Source organism: Poecilia latipinna, unplaced genomic scaffold (genome assembly GCF_001443285.1).
Source record: "Poecilia latipinna isolate Pla-1442-1.1 unplaced genomic scaffold, P_latipinna-1.0 Scaffold165, whole genome shotgun sequence".
Taxonomy (NCBI): Eukaryota; Metazoa; Chordata; class Actinopteri; order Cyprinodontiformes; family Poeciliidae; genus Poecilia; species Poecilia latipinna.
This window is the reverse complement of record NW_015112781.1, coordinates 593,414-613,035: the sequence shown is the minus strand read 5'-3', so window position 1 is coordinate 613,035 and position 19,622 is coordinate 593,414. Positions and strand designations below refer to the sequence as shown.

Below are 19,622 nucleotides of genomic sequence, written 5' to 3'. Positions count from 1 at the left end.
AGACTCCTACAGCTAAAAGCAAAATGGCAAACGGTGAGTTGCTTTGAACATGCAAAATTGATCATTTTAATTGATATTAGAATCGTATTCTGTACCTCATGTGAGATCTGCATAAAAGATACACATCTGGCAATTTTGGCAACTGTAAGATTCTTATAAAACTGAAGATGCAAGTCTGTTTATCTTAAAACATGTTTTACTGAATGTTTATGACAATATTTATATTTTTATTTGTTAGGTAACGGAAATTTGTCTGCAAGTAATCCAGCTGGATTGGAAATGGCAGTGAAGCACATACAGACATTCTCACTGGTCGTCTACTGTGTGATTATAGTGGTGGGGACGGTGGGTAATGGTCTGGTTATCTACGTGACCGGCTTCAAGATGAAGAAAACAGTCAACACTGTGTGGTTTCTCAACTTGGCTCTGGCCGACTTCCTCTTTACAGCATTCCTGGTGTTTACAGCAGTCTCTCTCTCTCAGCAGCACCACTGGCCTTTTGGACAGTTCATGTGCAAACTCAACAACTTTGTGAGCTTGGTCAACATGTTTGCCAGCGTCTTTTTTCTGGCAGCCATCAGTCTGGATCGTTGCGTGTCCATCTGGGTGGTGGTGTGGGCACAAAACAAGCGCACCGTCCGCAAAGCTCAAGTCATAAGTGCTGCAATCTGGTTGGCTGCAGCCACCTGTAGCACACCTTATGCATACTTTCGTACTGTGGAAGTCAGCAAAAATCAGACAAACTGCTGGTACCCTTCAACTATAACAGAAAACGAAAAAAGCGCATTGTATATATTCCGTTTTGTTATGGGTTTTCTCATCCCGTTCCTGGCTATATTTTTCTCATATGTGGCCATATGGATTCGCGCCAGGCGTATGCAGAGAATGAGGAAACGAAGATGTCACCGGATCATTTTCTCCATCATTTTTGCATTCTTTATCTGCTGGTTGCCTTTTCATGTTTTGAGTTTTATAGAATTAAAAATAAATCACTACCCAGATTTAGGGAGCACTGTTCATGTTGCAGGTCCTCTAACTGTAAGTCTTGCCTTCATGAACAGCTGCTTGAACCCCATCCTCTATGTTTTCATGTGTGACGAGTTCCAGAAGAAGCTCAAGCAGTCCATTTGGTTGGTTCTAGAAAATGCCCTGGCAGAGGACCACTTATCAGTTGTTACATCGTCTCGTTCATTGTCAAGGATTCCCAGAAAGTCTGATTCTACCGCCCCTGCTGAGGGGAAAGAAACTGAGACATCGATGATCTTAAAATCAAATAAAGAGATCTGTTCGGAGAAGTCCACGAACATGGAGGAAAACAGCCACAAACTGATTGAAATGGTGGAGTTTAATAAAGCGCACTGAAGTGATCTGAGCAAAGCTTTTATTTGTACAGTAGTGTGAACACGTGCAAAAAAATTCAAAGAATATTTTTGACGTCTGCTTGATTTCCCATCATTTGTTCACTATAAACAGGTGTTTTCATATGTGGTTATCGAGACATCCTGAGATACACACCAGAGAGTCTGATAAAATCTCACAGAACCCTGTGCCTTTCACATTCAATCAGCACATGTAACTGAAACACTGTGTAGGTGTCCTGCAGCAATATATTGTACATGTCAAGCTTTTAATAAAATGATTGTAAATACTGCAAAAATAGTATAAAATTACTTGTTTACTTTAGAACAGTTTGAATTTTGTTTTAACTTGCCTCTTTTAGAGAACTTGTATGTTTAGAAATGCTCACATTTGTATGATTGTTTACTTCATCAATGACACCGTCAAAAGAAACAAAAAATATTCATTTATTTTTCAGCAATTATTAAAAATATGATGACAAAACAATCCTGTCACACTTTCAGTCCTGATTTCTTATCTTACAGGATATAACAAGAGCCTGAGACAGAGTGTTTTGGTTTGAAATGAACAAAGCAGCTGGAATAACAGGAACCTCTAGACACTTCTGAGTGGTTTTTCGCTCACATACACCTTATCTGAATCGCAGCACTCGTACTGCACCTGTTCCTTGCAGCCATTAGATTCTATTGTGGTAAAAAAAAAAAAAAAAAAAAAAAAAACAGAAACTAAACGTTTTCAGAAACTAAAGAATGCTTTCTTTACAAAGTTCACACTTCTTACTACAAGCACAACTCATACAGGCTAGTCAAGAGGAAATTAAAATAATTTTCACCACATTGTGTGGTATGTGAAAATGTCTAGTTTCATATTCTAGAATACAGTAGAAGTAGTATCAGTATAAAAATGCAAATAGTGCATTGATTGTCTCACAAACCTGGTCCTTGGATGTCCCTGCTCTGTATGTTTTAGATGCTTTACTGTTCCAGCACACCTAATTCAAATGATTGCACGACCTCTTCTACAGCCACCAAATCATCCATTCATTTAAGTCAGGTGTTTAGAAGCAAGGAGACGCCTAAACATGGAGGACAGGGGAACTTGAGGACCAGGTTTGGGAACCACTGTTCTAAACCGTATTTAAGTAAACGAGTGAAATTAATTCTGGCAACTGTGCTGAAAGTCTATGTGATATCATTTCTGGACTGGAAAGGCAAATCTAAAATAAACCGGGACAAAATAAGATCTGTTCAAACTATATAAAACTGCATAATGGAAAACTGCAATTCATTCTATTTCTGTCAGGTTGTAGCATGAGTTTAAACAAATATGTTCACATCATAATAGCTTAACTTTATATTGTTGCACGATGGTACAGAAAAGGTATTTCAAAGCTATACTTGCTCACTGCAAAAAATTTAATTCAGCTGCTTTACATCAAAAAGTTAATTTAATAAATCAGTTAATTTATTACGGATCCTCTTTAAAATTATCGCATAGAGCAAATTAAAACTCAAAATGTGGTTTCTCAGACATAAAATATTACCTGAAGCCAACAAATAGTAAAGGATTTGTAGTAAAAACATGCCATGTTAGGGCTAGTGCTGATGTAACATATATTACTTATATGGATATTAAAATGACTAATTATGAGTAAGTTAATAAAACAGATCAGAAAAATTCCTGGTTCGACTGCTGGCGAGAGTGCTAATTTGTAAAAACACAAAGACAACCACATAGTGCAAAATTTGTGACATTATATTTACAATATATACAGACAAGTTCTTCACATAGTTCATGAAACATTAATTTTTTTTTTTTCCTTTATCCAAAGTTTAGCTCCTTGATGGAAGGAGCTAAACTCCTTCCATCAAGGAGCCTTATATGCACCTTATATGCACCACATATATGTGGTGCATATAAGACTCAGCCTTATATGCACCACAGATCTGGAACGAACTCCCAGAATATTGCAAAACTGCAACAAATCTCCAAACTCACCTGTTTGGCGTTGCTTTTGAAACACAATGGATTAAGAATTGGAAGTGGGATTCAGTCCACCCTGGTGAACAATAAATATGCTAAGTATGTTAAATTTTAGTATACTTGAGTATACTTTAAGTTCATTTACGGTTAGTTAACTTAAACTGTGCTATTTTGGAACAACTAATTTTGTGTTTAGTGATTTTTAATAGTATTAAAATAGTATAAAATCAGAATTTAAAGTCTACTAAGTGTACTTTCATGTACTTTTTTGGAACAACTAAAATTATACTTAATATTCTTTAAGTATATTTCTTTTTAAGTAATATAAATGTGCTTGATTAGTATATTTTGAGCGTACTATTTTTGTGATTGAATTACATGTAAAATATATTTAGAATATTTTAGGTATATTGACATTACATTTTACATATTAGTAGTGTTATTACAGTATGCTACAATTACACTTTTGGTTTATTATAATTGCTAATGACGTATATGTACTGCACTGTTTATAATTAAACAAAGAGGAAGCAAACTTACCACCAGCTAGCAACACGTTAGCAGCCTTCGTCCCTTTGGGCTCCTTTCGTGACCCACATATTTTCATCCGGTTCTTGTCCTGTTGTGTTGTCATCTGACTCGGACAAGAACGTGACCAGCTTGAATTTACCAAAACAACTATTATCAATGCTCTCTCTACTTTTAAGGCAATATTATGCGAGTAAAAATAACGAATTTGAACAGCATCTCTTATCTTCTCCAGTTTCATGGCTTTTCTTCTTTTTATGGCGCGTTTAAAAAAAACTGAAAGTGTGCATTACCGCCACCATCTGGTTTGGAGTGTGAAATGGAGCTAATGCCGTTCTCTAATAGATTTTACATCATACATCTGAAAATGGATTGGGTAAAGACATCTTCTGTGCTTTAATTAAAAAATTGAAATGGTATGGAAATGGAGGGTTCTTCTGCAGAGCAAACTGGCAGGAATCCACAAGGGAGCAATAGGCCTTGATGTAAAGTATGAGTGGCCCCTCTTTGTTTTCAGGTTATACAGTGTAAACTGGTAGATTTCCAGCCTGGTCAACAACTTTGTACACACCTGGTTCCCATTTATCTGCCAGCTTATGCTTACCCCTCAGACGGATGTTGCAAACCAGCACTCGTAGCTTATCGCAACTTCCAAACTGCTAGGTGTGATTCGCTGGTCAAAACGGGTTTTGTTCTTTGCAGCTGCTTTGACAGCATTCTCAGAAGCAGGTTTGTAGCTGTCTTGCAGGTTTGACCGCAGATTCTTGACATATCCTGAATGAGAGATGGGTGGTTGTTCTCTGACAGGTAAACCAAAAGCCAAATCAACAGGAAGACATGGACAAACATGAGTTCATAGGGTGTGAACCCCGTCACCTAATTTCTTGTACAGTTGTATGCATGCACTAAAGGCTTGACATACTCCCGCTATTTTGACTTTTGTTTACCCTCCAGGGTCCCAAGGATACTGAGCAGAGTGCAGTTGAAGCGACTGGATTTCCTCGTGGGTGGTATGGGGTAGTTCGACTCTTCTTTATGCCAACAACTTCACAGCAGCTCTTTAATAACGTTGGACTCAAAATCTGTACCCTGGTCTGAGTGTCTATGCTCTGGAATCCCATAATAAACTATGCATTCATTCCAGAGGCACTTTACTACAATCTTTGCTTTCTGGTTGGGAGAAGGAATGGCAATTGCAAATTTGGTAAAGTGATGAGTAAGAACAAGAATGTCCTTAGTGTTACTACTATCAATGGTTAAGAAGTCTATAGATGACAGTTCAAGTGGCCAGTTTGTTTGAATATTTATCAATGGAGCTGCTTTTCCATTTGAGCTTTGCGCCTTACACAACGACCACAGGTTTTAATAAAGGTTTCCCCTTCAGGTGTCATTTTGCGCCAAAAGAAGTGTTGACGAAGCAGATCAGTTGTCCTTTCAATGCCCAAATGCCCCATATCACTGTTCAAGCTCTTTAAGCACTCGACTGGAGGTGTCGTAAATTTACTGTTGGACTAACTGAGTCTATCTCCATCTTGTCTTCTCTGATACAGGATTCACCACTCTAATCCACCAACTCTAACCTGTTCCACTCTCTCAGAAGCAAGGAGAGGTCAGGCAGGTCATCACGAACTGATGGAGGGACCTTCTCGTCAGGCTCTAGCTGATGAATGTCTTCATGAAAGACAGGGTCAGCTTGTTGCTCCTATTGGAGATCAGTCTGAGATAGAGAGGGAATCAGAGGCAAGCCATGAGATTCTTCATTGATGAAACTGTCAGGGATGGAGTTAACAGAGACAGATAAAGACTCAACCACGGTGACAGTTTGGTACTGTGTCCTGAGTAAACAGCTCTGACAAATGGCATCCACAATTTCAGGGGAAATGTCATTTAATAGTTCAGCTCCTTGATGGAAGTGAGAGGGATCCAATTCAGTCCAGTCCAGAGTAATGAAAGTGTGGCAATGGGCTTGAATACCTCCTACCAGACTGGAAGGAGTTAACAGGATGTGACGTTTCTCTTGAGTCAATGTATGATTTAGTTCGCCAGTCTAAATCATACATTTAGACTGGTGATCCAGTTGGCAACAGACAGGAACAGACTCCAGGATGTGGATCTGAAAGAGGATCTGGAACTGGGGACAAGTGGGAACAAGCCAGTTCCCACTTGTCAAACCATGTGATCAGTCGAAGGTTTTGATCCATAATCACACATCTGCGGCAGCGATGGACAGCGTCTCCCACTTAGCCCGGTGAGCAGCCGCCATAAAAGCAGCAGCTGTCTATTAAGACGCTGATGTACGGCTGGTCATGTGACACTAAAACCACGCGAGAACAGACATACTTAATGGTTTTTGTTCTTGTTTGGTTTATTTTTGTGCTTAAAAGAAATTAAGGACAGGAGGATTTTTCTTAAAATAAATCTTTAAATGAATAAAATAAATAAAAATGAATCTAACAGAAAGGGAAAGAAATTATCCTGGTTACACTGACATGACAGGTTTCCAGAAGTCGTTTATATCTTTTGTAAGGCAGGTAACTCACAATCTGTCATTTTTAACAGAAGCTGGCTGCTCACATGATTTTATGCCATATCCCAGCATATTAATGGAAAGTTGACTTGAAGGAAAAGAGTGTGTAGGGAAAAAAGGCGCATATGCTTTAGGGATATTCACAACCTAGACAAGAATTTGAATAAAGGTCCAGTCAAGATTTCAAGTTCACAAGGCGTGGCCTCACACTTTGAGATTCACCACAAAGATGTTTCTAAGGTATTGGGTACAACTGTTACCTTCCTTGTGTTTTGTCACTCCAGAACCTTAGACATTAGAAGCGTCTTACTTGAGAAAAAGAACTGGACTGTTGCTCAGTGGTCCAAAGTCCTCTTCAGGTGAAAGTACTACATTTTGAATTTGGTTGAAAATCAAGGTCCCAGAGTCGGGAGGAAGAGTACAGAGGTCACTTGGACGTTTTCTCAGTCAGTGATGATTTAGATAACCATGTCATCTGTTGGTGTCAGTCACCTTGTAAAGACAGCCAAATCAAAAGGAAACGTATGGAGTAACACCCAGACAAGTATGAGATACATAAGAGCTAATAATGCAGATGAGCAGAAGACCTCTCTAATCACCTCAGCTTCCTTAAGAAAGTGGTGTCCATTTTTTTTTTTTTGCAACAAGGGCCAAAACTGTCAAGTTGAAAAAGCTTCCTTAAGACAGTGGTGTCCTTTTTTTTTTTTTTTTTGCAACAAGGGCCAAAACTGTCAAGTTGAATAAGCATATCTTCAGTTTTACAAACTGAATGAGAAAATGACTATTATGACTATAAAATGACATTATAATGGAACAAAGACATTGGATTTTTGTAGAAATCCAATTTCCAATTTAGAACTGTAAATCATTGTAGATCTCACAGGTGCAGAAATAAATTACAATGTCCGAATTGGTGATTGTTTTCCGTCATCTTTTTTTATTTTTCTCTGAGCATTGTCAGCACTCAGAACAGATATGAGTCACTCTTTCTTCAGAAACTATTACTAAATATTTTGCCATATCTAGTAAAATGAGTGTACCCAAATCTACTTCCAAGTAAAAGCCTCTGGACATCTGTGGTCCTTTTTACAATGAAGTTGAATTAACAGCACTAGCATAAATGATGAGTTGTTTGTTTTGTGCCTTTCAGAAGATAAAATTTTTATGCTTCCACAGCGAAAATTTCAATGTTATTTAAAGTACATATCTCCATCCATTTCCTTAGGTGCCAAAATACAATACAAAGCTTTTTTGTATCGTAGTCAAAGACCACAGAAAACCCCTCAATCGCACATTTTTCATGACAACATGAAATCAGCAGCTGCAACGATAAAAAAATATATTTTCACAAATATATTTCAAGCCAATCTTTAGTACTGATTCTGTCCTCTAAAAGCAAAAATATTCTCACTTTTTTTTTTCTCGTGAATAAGAAAATGCCAAGCACTGAAAATAATTTCGGTGAATTTTTGACATTTTCGTTGGTCTTGCTCATGTGAAGGAAACCACGAGAGATCAGAGCTCTTGATTCTGGAAGCTTTTTTCTTGACTTTGAAGGAGTTAGCAAAGTGAAGAAATAAACCCTATATGGATGTCAAGCATATGTGAAACTATTCAGAATTGCTCAAAGTTGCATCCTCCAAAACGTAAAATTTAACATAATTTACATTAAATTGTAAAGTTAAGTTTGTCCACAACATGCTTAGTTATAGAGTTATAACAATAATGGGCTCCATTTCACAATCCCATGATTCAGATTTAGGCATAACAAAAAGAATACTGATACAAAAACTGTTGAAGAACTTTTGTGAGCTTATTTATAAGAATGTTACTCACGTGCTCAACAGCATGTTATCTTACAGCACACCACAGTGGTTTGTGCTAGACTTCCTGTTTATAAGGTTGGAACGTGCAATCTGAAACATGATCAGTAGGGTAAAATATTGCATCAGGTTGTGTAAATGTGACCTGCATGTACCTAGTATAGGGTTGAACATGAACATGATGAACTGAAACTCTGGAATTTGGATTGGATACAAGTACTGAAACAAACTGACTTAATGAGTCAGTATTCTCTGTAAGGGGAACAGACAACTTTTGAAAGAAAGACATAACTACATCTTTTTACTGTATACTGGGCAGATAATTACACTTAAACTCTGGTACATGACAAAGTCAAGTACACAATGACCACAGCTACCAAATGAAGTTGAACTTTGCATCTATCCAGTTACACTTATTGCAATTCTACCATTACAGCAGTAAAACTAACAATTATGGGAAAACTACATAGAAGAGATGAGACAAAAGCCCAGTATGTTAACTTCAGTCTGAAGTGAGATGACACTTCAGTGAAATGCTGCAGGAATTTGTTGCTGCAGTAACCATAAATTTTTAATAATTCCAAGAAATGTATGTTTTTTGGTTCTGTTACCCGATACCTAATCAGGTCCATTGCAAGTGAGATAAAGGATGAGAAAATCCGATTTTTGGGGCTCCCCCACTTGCAGAATAATGAAACTGAGCTTTTTTAATTAGTCATGATAAAGAAAAAGAAAAATCAAGCATGTTCCAAGAAAAAAAAAATCAATATGGATAACTCATGTGTGTTTATAAAATAACCAACCATTTCAGCTCTAATTTTTTTGCTACAAAGATCTATGTTATAGACAAAAAACAAAAAAAACAAACAAAAAACCACAAACACAGGAATACATTACAGTAGACTTTAATCAGTTTTGGATTCTATCAAGGACGTACCAGTGTGTGTGTGAGAAAAATATCACCTGAAAGGTCATTTATTTAGACATTTACACAAAATGTACTTGAGTATCAAGTCTGACACTCCAACATACATTTTCCCACAGGAAATTGCCAAATATCTTTACTGTAACTTAAGGGTCAAAAAGTCAGTTAAGGTTCAAAGTTCAGCTATTTTTTTCCTATTCATCTATGGTTGTATGCAGGAGTCATCGAACATCAACTATGAATGCATGGCTCCTTTCCAACTGTGGAGAGTCCTTTCTGCAGCTAACAAATACAAGGCGGGAAGTCAGTGGTCATAGAGTTCCTTCATTTCCTTCAGAACCTTGATGCTCTCACTGTATCTCATCTGGTTTTTATTGGAGCATTCCTTCCATCTACGGCAAGAAAAAAAAAGTTTTTAAATATAAAACTCTATTAAAAAAGTGTTCATTGTGATGTATGTAATTACTGTTAAAAGACATTGTTTTTGTTGCACTACAAGCCTGCAGCTATTCTTTGCTAGCATTTGCACCGTTCTCATTCTATGAAAATTTCACAACTAATATTCTTGCATCTAAAATGTCTGTGATATCCAAAAAATGTGGGGAACTTAAGACACGTTTCTTTTCAAAACAAATGGAGAACAAAGTCATTTCTCAAAATGTTTTTACCAAAAACAATTGCACCACAACTGGTTACCCAAACACAGTTAGACCTTAGAATTTTACACTGCATGAACCAGCAAAAACACAGAAATGGAAATAAGAGGGAAGTAAAGCGTCAAAGAACCCAGAACTGGATGACCAAATAAACAATATCTTGCTCACATCACTCTGATTTAAGATCTCTGCATCGACTTTCTTTGATTTACTAATTCCTTTATAATCTTTTTTTTTTTATTTGCTGTAGAATAGTGTGTTTTTTTAACTTCTCAGAAAGGTAGGTGGAAGTGTTAATCCTGAAATTTTGGGAAAAAAATCTTTGAAGGTATCATTTAGTTTCCATGGCACCAGCTGTGCAGCTATTTTGTTGGAAACCTGAGTGCAGCTGGGAGTATTCAAAGTTTAAAGGCAAACTCAAGCTCTCAAAAGTTTTTTATTTTAACTCCCCATAACTTTCTGGCGGTTTAATCTCTTGGAAATGTTGGCTCATTCTTTCATGGGCAGGTTGTCCACAGTTAATTTATTTAATCATATATGTTTTTGACAATCACCCTTTACGTTCAAAATAGATAGCTTTGCCAACACACAAGTCTTGCTTAATCATAAATTAACCAATAAGTGCTGGTAAAAGCATTCTGAATCAGATTAGCTACAGTCCCAGATGACACTGATATTGAATCTTGAACTATCAGGACTGTTTCTGAGCAAGAATAAATATTTCCAACAAACACACAAAAAGCAATGATAAAGGGTCTAACACAGCTCATGAAGAACTTACTTCTGTCTTATCTTTTTCCAGCGTTCCATGTGGTCACTGATGAGAGCTCCTGATACAGGAACCTCTGTGAACTGTGCAAAGAGAGCAACTTTATTCACAATAGATAGTATACAAGTAGAGATTTGCATTTCCATTTCCCAGTAAAATTGAAAAAGAAAGAAAAATATCACTGAAATAATCACATGATTTTAGAACCTTGGAAATAGTGGGCTTTTCAGTCTGGGGGATCCTGAGATTGATGAGTTCACCAGAGGGGTTAACTGGGCAGGCAGATGGGGGAGGAAGTCGGTAAACATTCTGACCTTTGCCATTCATCATGTCTGTGACCTAAAAAAAAAAAAACAATTTTTCTAAATTAAAACTAATTTAATAAAGTTTTCATGCAAGCTATTCTAATGTAATAATTCAGAGATGGGCTTTAACAAATGTGTCACCTCCTAAAAACAACCTTAACTAAACTGCAAATAAGGCTCTGTCCACATGAAAACAGATATGTGGTCCAACTTAAATGTTTAGCTATGTTTGCTTCCACATATGTGGCAAAAAAAAAAAGTGCTTTGCAAAGTAGAGATTTCCCAAAGTCAGATTTCTAGTATTCACAGAGTTATCTAGACATTATTAAAACTGACTACATCATGGCCCACTTTGAACATGACCACTTTACTTTTCATTTCTAAAAACCACAGGAACCGTAGGAGTTTTTAGTCATTTTTTTCTGCATCTGTCTCCTTCTGTTCTGACTTGGTTTCCATGAAATCTCAAGCATAAGATGAAGACGGTAATGGAAAACAGATTCAAAGAAAGTACGGGTTATAACTGTTCAAGAAAAACATTTACCTAATCAATGCTTTAACTTTTTTTTTTTTTAAAACAGCCAAACAAAAAACCCATCAACTGTAATGTAGCCAACGTCTGTCATAAACATCCAGAGTTTACTCCGCTAATTTTTTTGTTAATGCTTGTGTGTGATGAACAAAATAAAAGTGACAAACTTATTAACAGTCCCACCTCCTCTTCTGGTATGCTTTGAGGGGAGCTTGGAGAAGCCGCAGGTTCCCTAAAGGAAGGATTGTTTCTCATCCAGGCACGGCAGATTGGATACAGTGGGGTGGTGGTGTTGAATTGAGCTAAGTCAACACTGCGATCAAACAACTTAATAATGTATGCATCTAAATAAAAGGGAGAAAGGCATAAAATACAAGGACATATAAAAAGAGATCAAATTCACAATACAGTACATAGATAAATGGACCAACAATAAATGAGGCACAATTAATAATCTAACTGTCATTGTATTAATATCTGCATTCAATTTACTCTGTTTATGTTGATTGGTCTCTGGGATGCCCTCATCCATCTCCTTTCTTTTCTTCCTTCTGTGCTGTGGAAATCTTGCTGAAGGTCTGAAAATGAAGAAAAAAATAATAATTTAACCATTGGGACCTACTTGTACATATGTATGTTAATTGAAAAACACATTTACCTTTTTCCAGCAGATGACGGAGACAAATCTCTAAAATGAGCAGAGACGCCATTGGGTGACTACAATCCAACAATACTGACACAAAGGTGCAATAATGTGAAGGTAAAAAGGTATCTAGGTTTAATAAAGTGAAAGGATAAATTAAAACTAGTCCATACTTGTTTAAAGCATCCACTGACAACTTTCCTGGGTCTTCATTTGGTTCTCTGTTTAAAGTGTAGAAAAACAACTGTTAGCATCAAAAGTTTTCACAGTTGTGACAATCAATATATTGATTATAAGCACAATTTTACAAACCTTTCATTTTCACTCTTTTCTACGAGACCCTTCAGCACAGCATCCAACCTGCCGCGAGCACCTGTGCTCTCCAGATCTGAAGAAGCACAATTATTCATAAAACAGTAATTAACAACTACATTGAGATTTAGAAAGGGATGGGGGTTTTTTTTAATGTAAATGTACCATTTTAGTTTTCCCATGTTTTCTACACTTTATGTAAAAGCAAACACAAATCCTCTTCAAGTAGTTTTAATACAATAATAATGTAAAATACAAAACATTATTTCCGAAGTACTTTATTTTGGGATTGGTGGCAACTTTATTAAGTCTTATAATTATGAATGTCTTACCTGGCCTTTCTGTTTTTATCTTGACGTGGTGCATTTGTTCAGTTTATTCCCAAGGGCTGCTCAGAAAATCAGACTTAAAACAGCTGTTTTTGTACCTCTAACAGAGGTTTACGGGGTCTTTGAGCTAACAACGACCTCTTGTTGATTGCTCGGTAACAGCAACGTTAGCCAGTTAGCTACGGTTAGTTGTTCAGCCAGTTAGCCACCCTTCTTCATTAGCCTAAATAAACTGTTAAAGCGAGTCCAAAATCTAACTTCTAAATACAGATACTTATACTAAAAATGTGTTATTCTAGTAGCTCCAAAATAATTACATATTATTACCTATAAATACCTTACTTCATTTATTACTGTTTCGGAGAATAAAAGGTACTAGCTCAACTACCGTTGCTAAGTTAGCTTGTTTTTGACAAGCTCTTTGCTGGCTTTCCTCTTCCGCGCGCTGCCGGTCTCCAATCACCCGATTGGTACCTGTGTGAACAATGTATCATCTGTGATTGGACAAATCATACGTCAGTCATTTTTTACTCGTCGTCCATTGGCTGGTGAGTGAACAAACGTAGCAGTAAACATATCTTGTGCTTCTATCGACAGACTTGAGAGCTTCTGATAAAAAAAAGAAAGACTGTTTTTAAGTAATGTTATTTTTTTGTTTCAGATTAGATTTGAGGTTAAGCAAGTCTTTCACGTGCCGTGTATAGTTACATAAGCTATTTCGTTCCACCTTCCGTTTGCTTCCATGGTAACTATTGAAGGCAAGGTCAGACAAGCGCTGAAAAAGTGGCTTGTCGAGATGCAAATCAATATTTTTCATACTGACGTCAATTTCTGTTAGTGTTAAGCTAAACTGTGACATCTTGAAGTTGCTATGAAATCCAGGTAAGAAGCAATGGGCACATTTGGACTTTTGTAATTAGAAATTATAGTAGGTAAAATTGTTGTTGTTGTATTTTAGCGGACCACTGTTTACGAGGCAGAATCCATTCCCACCTGTATCCACGGTGAAGACGAGGGCACACTATCACCCATCACGCAAGAAGTCCTTGTCAAAAAAAGAGAAGAAAATTGTATGTTTAAAATGTTTAAAATATATACACAATTAATTTGCAGACTGGACCTTAAAATCCCTCCATCTCATCATTTGCAGCTCATTCTGCATTATTTTAGTGTGGAGAACTTCATCTTTTGCTCGCTCAGTAGGGATTTGATCTTATGTTGTCATCTGCAAAGCTGCCTTAGCTAGATACATTTTTGTCCATTTGGATAATACACCAAATTCGACTGTTGTGTTCTAATTAAGATTGAATTAAAATGGAATTTAATTTATCTCTAATTGACTTGATCCATTAATACAATGTCTCACTTTTTTGGTCTTTTTTTTATTTATTTTTTTATACAGACTCTAAGTCCTGTTCGTTTACATCAGACCTCTAATAGTCCACCTCACTCTCTAAACCGGGAAAGCCAACAGCTGTATGAAAATCATGATTTTCCTGCCAGTGATGGACAACATGTATTTACCGAGATCTGGCCCTCTACCGAATGTGGATCCTCTCCTGAGGGTCATGCTGACGTCCCTGAAATGTTGCCAGACAAACTCTCTACAAAATTAGAGACATCCACAGTTCCATCTAGAGTGAAGGAGGATTCAGTACTCGCAAAGTAAGTTTCCCATTGTTTTCCTAATTACAGTGCCTTTCAGATGTTTTCATAGTCCTCAAATTTTTCACATTTTTCATGTTATTACCGCAAATTTCAGTGTATTTTGTCTGAACTTATGTGCTAGACTTGCACAAATGAGATCTTAACTGTGAGGTGTGAGACAAAGGGTTTGCAAATAAAAATCAAGAAAGAGTGGCATTTCCTAATTACACAGAAATATGTAGAACCACGTTTTCCTGCAATATCAGCTGCAGGTCCTTTGACATATTTCTCTAACAGCTTTGTACAAATAGTGACAGATCTTTTCTTTGTTCATCTTTGGAAATAGCTCAGTCATACTGGATGGAGAGTCGGGTGTTTGTCTTGTGGAAGGTGAATGTTCACACCTGTTTGAAAATCTTCTATATCCTCTAACAGACTATCTTCCTGACTTGCTCAACTTTTAGCACAATCCATCTCACTGTCAATTCAAATCTGAAGCTTCCTTATCTCTGCTAAAGGAGCATCCCCATTGAAGTTTGTGGTGATAATGTGACAAAATGCTCAAGGACTATGAATACTTGTCCAACTCGCTGTGAGTATATATACATATATATTTTTGCTTTGGGAAGTACTAATACGTACTGTTACAGATACATAGAACGTTTTCGTCGTGGTCGGCCTCAGAGCCGAGCGGAGCGCCAACAGATGGCTTCTACCGATGGGGGGGAACAGATCCCGTTTTGGTGGATGACCCATTCACCAGTCCCCAGTTCAAACCCAGCTAAACCACTAGACAAAGGTACACTCTCTTTGTGGATAAACCATGAACTTATGAATTTTGCTCTTTCTTTCTCTAACAAACATAATATATGTTTCTTTTCAATGAATGGATGTTTCCTGTCCCTGAAAGACGGCCATGATTCTACCGCTGACAGTCTAGATGCGCAGCCTCAACATGACATGTTTTTCAGTGTGAGTGCATTGATAAGTTTACTCAAATTAAACACTCTGAAACCAGATTCGCTTAACCATCTTGACAGGAAAAAATAGGTGTACTGCAAACTGTAATTATCTAATTACAAGTAGAAACAGACTAATCAGTTGGTTTTTTTTGTCCTGACCAAGACAGATTTTTGCTTTTCACTGAGGTCTGACCTACCAACTCGAATATTGATCTGTTCTGATTTTCCTTTTCTAAAAACCACAGCACATAACATAATAAAAACATGCTTTAATAGAGTTTGTAGTTTTGAATCAAACATAAAAGAAAGGAATTAAAATGTCCCTATTCATGAATATAATTTTCTTACTAAACAAAACGGAGCATCAAGTTGTATGTTATTTGCCTTTAAATACCAAAAATGGTGGGTGTTCTTAGTTTTGATGCCTTTTAATGAATAATAATAAAAGAAAATTCAGCATTTGACCTGCAGGATCACTGATTAGAATCAATAAAAGGGAAATTTGTCTGAATTTCATCTCCCTCCTGTTGGTCTCTTCCTCAATATTATATTGAGTGTCTAGATTTGTTGGTAAGCTAGTTGTGCCCTGGAAAATCTCTCCCTTTAATATAAGTGTGATGTAAATAATTACATGCACACCCTTCTATTCTATTTTAAAACCTTTCTTAGTTGTAGATGCTTTAGGTGCTACTATTAATAATTAAATACAGACTTCAGCCTTCTGTTGTCAAATGTATCCTTTCTTAAACTGATTTCAAAAATTACCAGGACATTTCTTAGAAAGCCAGATAATTTGCTTCCTGAGATTTATCATTTTGTTTTTTTCTAAAGTGCTGTATTGTATTTGTATTCACTCACTCTGTTGCTTGGGGCTAAACAGCTTCCTTTGTTCCCCAGGTTGGGTCTGACTGCTCTCAGGAGGAATATGATGATACAGATTTAATAAACCTTCAAGAAAGAGCAAGCAGACTTCTACTGAGAGGGTGTGTAGTGCATTAACCAGCGTTACCAATAAGTGGTTAGTCTTCTTGAGTTGAAATAAAGCTGTTATCTTTCTAACAGCGAATGTAGCCCGAGTGATGGGTCCATTCCTGTTAGCTCAGATGGCCTAGGATGCTCCGATTTCTCCTCTCCAGTCAGTGTGGACGAGCCAGTGCGACAGCCTTTGATTCCCAGTTTGATGAAATCAACTGCTGGTGAGGCAAATGACGTGAAATGCATCTTTGAATGCAGCCATTAATTTCCTGCTTTAGTAGTTGTTGATGCAAGAAACCGTACGCTGTCTTGTGTTTGTTACTACAAACATTATGGCTGTGCTTTTCGTGTTTACAGCGGCGATCGGTCCAGACCCAGCTGCTGCTGCCTTCTCTCAGAAATCTGTCATGCCCACCATGACGCCTCCCACCCGCCCAGAGGACGATATTTTGTTCCAGTGGCGATTACGGAGGAAGATGGAGCAGGCTAGAGGGTGGTCCCGGTCCATGAAGCAGTCAGGGCTTCATGGTTCTGCTTTCAGCTGGCAAGCCCCCAGTTTGGTCCATGCATCAGTCAGTGGAGAAGCTTATGAGGCTGGATTTTAAAAGTGTATATTTGTTTTATGTCAAACACAAAATAGCATGATTATAATCCTTGTTCTATCTGCAGCAACAACAGAGCTCCCAGCCTCCTCGCTTCTCAGAAAGCGACGCTCATCCACACATGACCGCTTCCCAAGCAGAAACCACTGAGGCCCACAGACGAGGTGCTCCAGCTCCAAGTCCTCCGCGCTTCCTTCCTGCTGGGGTTCCCCCTTCCTCTTTGATGTCTCAAACCCAGACTCTTTCCCATATTCCCGCTCACATGCACTTACTCTGCGATGTCCTTCCCTGCCCCAACCAGCCAACTCTTGCTAATGATGAGCAAAGCGTTTCACAGAAGCCACCTGAGCACCAAACCAAAGCTGTCCACAGAGAAACCCAAGTCTCAGAAAGCTTATTGAGAACCAACAGTGACGGGCCTGTCAAAGAGCGTTTGCCAGCCTCATGGCACGCATCCTCTGGACAAGGAGATGGTCCTAGTCGGCAAAAAATACCCCATAAGAACAAGAAAAAGAAACTGGTGACTAAAGAGTCAGAGCAGAAGACAGCCCCACCCTCCAGGCAGCAGAGGAAAGCTGTGAGGTGATGCATTGAAATGTGAACAAGTTATTTTAGCTGTAGCTTAGTAAACCTGAATATCTTCTAAAAGTTCAATTATTACTGTAATTCTGCTCTAAAAGTCAAGCTCATATATATTAAGTTAATTAAACAGTTTTTAAAAGTTTCAATATAATAGTCAATATAACATAAGTTTCACTTTTTGATTGATTTACCAAAATTAATCAGCTTTTCACAGATATTCTAAGGAATTAAAATCCACCTGTATAATGAAATATGAATGCATTTTTTTTTTTTTTAGCTGGTTAACATGTTTGCTGTGATTGCTGTTCAATCAGGGATTCTTCATATTCGAGCAATCCGAAAAACACAGCAGCAGTCAAAGAGCAGCATCATCATGAAGAAGGCAAGGCGGTTCCAAAGGAAAGCTGCACTGGCAGTCATGGACCACCGTCCTCTCCAGTTCATGCCGCCTTAGGACAGGTGAGGAAATGTGCATGCTGAGCGTTATTCTAATTCTTACTAAAATACAGTCTCAGTTCAAGTTCTGCTTTTACCTACATGCATATGTGCCTCTCTTGAAAATGGGTTTACAGGGTGCATATTTACTGTTGGAGCACCTATATCACTCACCAGTCAATGACACATTTTAAGATGTTCAGTGTAAAAATACATCTTGTGGTTTTGTGTAGTAACACTGCAACTTGCAATCTGAATCAAGTATTGTTCTTGATGGACTTTAACAGGTAGTTTCAGAAGTTTTGTTCCCTACGGCGGCTCAGAAGACTCCAGTTTCATCCGTTTCTACTCCTAGAAACATCTCCTCATCTTCAGGGTCCCCCGTTCCTTTAAATGTTACACAGAACTCCCTGGAGGTCATTTCACAGCTGCTTCAAGAGGCCGAAGGTAATCCCGTGGCTTGATTGCCGTCCAGCCAATAACTAAGAAATATTTATATTCCAATACTGCTTTGCAACTCTTGCTTGTTGCATCAACTTTTTCTTTCTGTACGTCTGTATTTTGTGTCAGATTCTGATGGACAAGAGTTTGAAGATGACCCTCTGTTGCAAGTCCTCCGCCAACAGAGAAAATGGGTGAAAGATCAGATAAGGTAGATTTAAATAAAGCTATAATTTAATCAGTTTGCTTTGTTTTATGGCCTTATATTTCTGACCTGATCTTATTTTCGACACTTTTGGATTTTTTTATTAGATTCATTCATCAAATCGACACTGTGAAGATGATTTTTCCTCTTTCTTCTTTCAGAGAGGTGGACGTGAGGCTGAATGAATACCAGGGGGGACAAGCAGTGGCTTGAACAAATCAGACTGTTTTTCTTTTTTTACTTTTTGTAGTTTTATATTGAAATAAAGTTTATTTATATGATAATATTTCAACATACAGTTTGGAATACATCTATATGCATTAATTACAATCACAATATAGTGCATTTACAAATGTTTCTCAAGGGTATAGCAGCTTCAACAGTGAGTTAGGAATATTTACAAAGAGGTGTTCGTTGAAATACTGCGGACGGTCGATGAGCAACACTGGAGGAGAACTTTATATACAAACCACAAAGAGCGGGGAATATCAGAACAGTGCCAGGAGCAAAACAAAACAGACGGGTGTTTCGGTATGCTGTGTGCTGCTGGGAGTAAATCTGCTTTGTATCTCAGTGTTTACAAAGGCCGCCGTTTTATTTTCTTATATGGCGAAGTCGAGAGAGGCCTCTGTGTTAAGACAGGCATCTGGTGCCTTCGATCTGCAGCATTGGGGCTGATATGATGAGAACGCCTTCAGGAGAGACGGCTGACTCCAGCGCCATGATGTTCACGCCCTTTGGGATTCGGTAGCGGCGGTTAAACTGCAGCGTTGTAAAGCCATGGCCCTCCTTCTGCCAGGAGACAGTGAAAAATACAAGTTTAAAGAATAAATCTGTCATTTTTAAGTTTTGTTCTGGCTAGAAGATTACACCAGGTCTCCCAATACACCCTTAAAAGAAAAACATGGTAAAATAAAAGGATTTTCAGCTTAGTATTTTTCTAGGTCTGGTAAGAGAGATTGGGGGAGCAAAAGTGGAGGAATTTTTTTTTTTTTTTTTTTTTTTTTTTAAAAAAATTTTTTTTACCCCCCTTTTTAAAAAGGTTTGTTTTCATTCCCTTTCCCCCTGCCCCCTTTCTTCCT

General features: G+C 37.7%; 4 protein-coding genes across 4 annotated transcripts in view; 2 read left to right on the top strand and 2 right to left on the bottom strand.

Annotated features, from left to right (window-relative positions):
• LOC106945880 (chemokine-like receptor 1) lies at positions 1-1,862 on the top strand. The gene is made up of 2 exons (XM_015029874.1): positions 1-33; positions 239-1,862. The coding sequence occupies exons 1-2, from the start codon at positions 24-26 to the stop codon at positions 1,360-1,362; spliced, it is 1,134 nt and encodes a 377-aa protein (XP_014885360.1). The 5' UTR covers positions 1-23; the 3' UTR covers positions 1,363-1,862.
• A 7,247-nt stretch (positions 1,863-9,109) lies between these two features.
• Positions 9,110-13,110, bottom strand: lin37 (lin-37 DREAM MuvB core complex component). Its single transcript, XM_015029872.1, has 9 exons — positions 12,695-13,110; positions 12,363-12,438; positions 12,224-12,271; positions 12,066-12,095; positions 11,900-11,985; positions 11,591-11,751; positions 10,778-10,909; positions 10,583-10,653; positions 9,110-9,537 (listed from the first exon to the last, which is right to left on the bottom strand). Exons 1-9 carry the CDS (start codon positions 12,726-12,728, stop codon positions 9,450-9,452), a joined length of 726 nt encoding a protein of 241 aa, XP_014885358.1. The 5' UTR covers positions 12,729-13,110; the 3' UTR covers positions 9,110-9,449.
• A 194-nt stretch (positions 13,111-13,304) lies between these two features.
• proser3 (proline and serine rich 3) lies at positions 13,305-18,836 on the top strand. The gene is made up of 13 exons (XM_015029871.1): positions 13,305-13,573; positions 13,650-13,761; positions 14,094-14,356; positions 14,989-15,137; positions 15,249-15,310; positions 16,198-16,283; positions 16,363-16,496; positions 16,633-16,847; positions 16,945-17,459; positions 17,774-17,918; positions 18,182-18,341; positions 18,465-18,546; positions 18,702-18,836. Exons 1-13 carry the CDS (start codon positions 13,563-13,565, stop codon positions 18,751-18,753), a joined length of 1,986 nt encoding a protein of 661 aa, XP_014885357.1. The 5' UTR covers positions 13,305-13,562; the 3' UTR covers positions 18,754-18,836.
• hspb6 (heat shock protein, alpha-crystallin-related, b6) overlaps positions 18,791-19,622 on the bottom strand; it is a 5,227-nt gene continuing 4,395 nt past the window's right edge. The window contains exon 4 of the mRNA XM_015029873.1: positions 18,791-19,332. Within this exon, the coding sequence (XP_014885359.1) occupies positions 19,174-19,332 (159 nt within the window). The 3' untranslated portion in view covers positions 18,791-19,173. The remainder of the gene's footprint in view (positions 19,333-19,622) is intronic.

Excerpts from the sequence above, each read along its gene's own strand:
- lin37 (XM_015029872.1), bottom strand. The coding sequence starts at position 12,728 with ATGCACCACGTCAAGATAAAAACAGAAAGGCCAG. Across the intron at positions 12,439-12,694 it reads GATAAAAACAGAAAGGCCAG|ATCTGGAGAGCACAGGTGCT; the intron begins GTAAGACATTCA and ends GTGCTTCTTCAG. Across the intron at positions 11,752-11,899 it reads GACCAATCAACATAAACAGA|ATGCATACATTATTAAGTTG; the intron begins GTAAATTGAATG and ends CCTTTTATTTAG.
- proser3 (XM_015029871.1), top strand. Across the intron at positions 16,848-16,944 it reads CCAGTTTGGTCCATGCATCA|CAACAACAGAGCTCCCAGCC; the intron begins GTCAGTGGAGAA and ends TTCTATCTGCAG. Across the intron at positions 17,919-18,181 it reads TTCATGCCGCCTTAGGACAG|GTAGTTTCAGAAGTTTTGTT; the intron begins GTGAGGAAATGT and ends GGACTTTAACAG.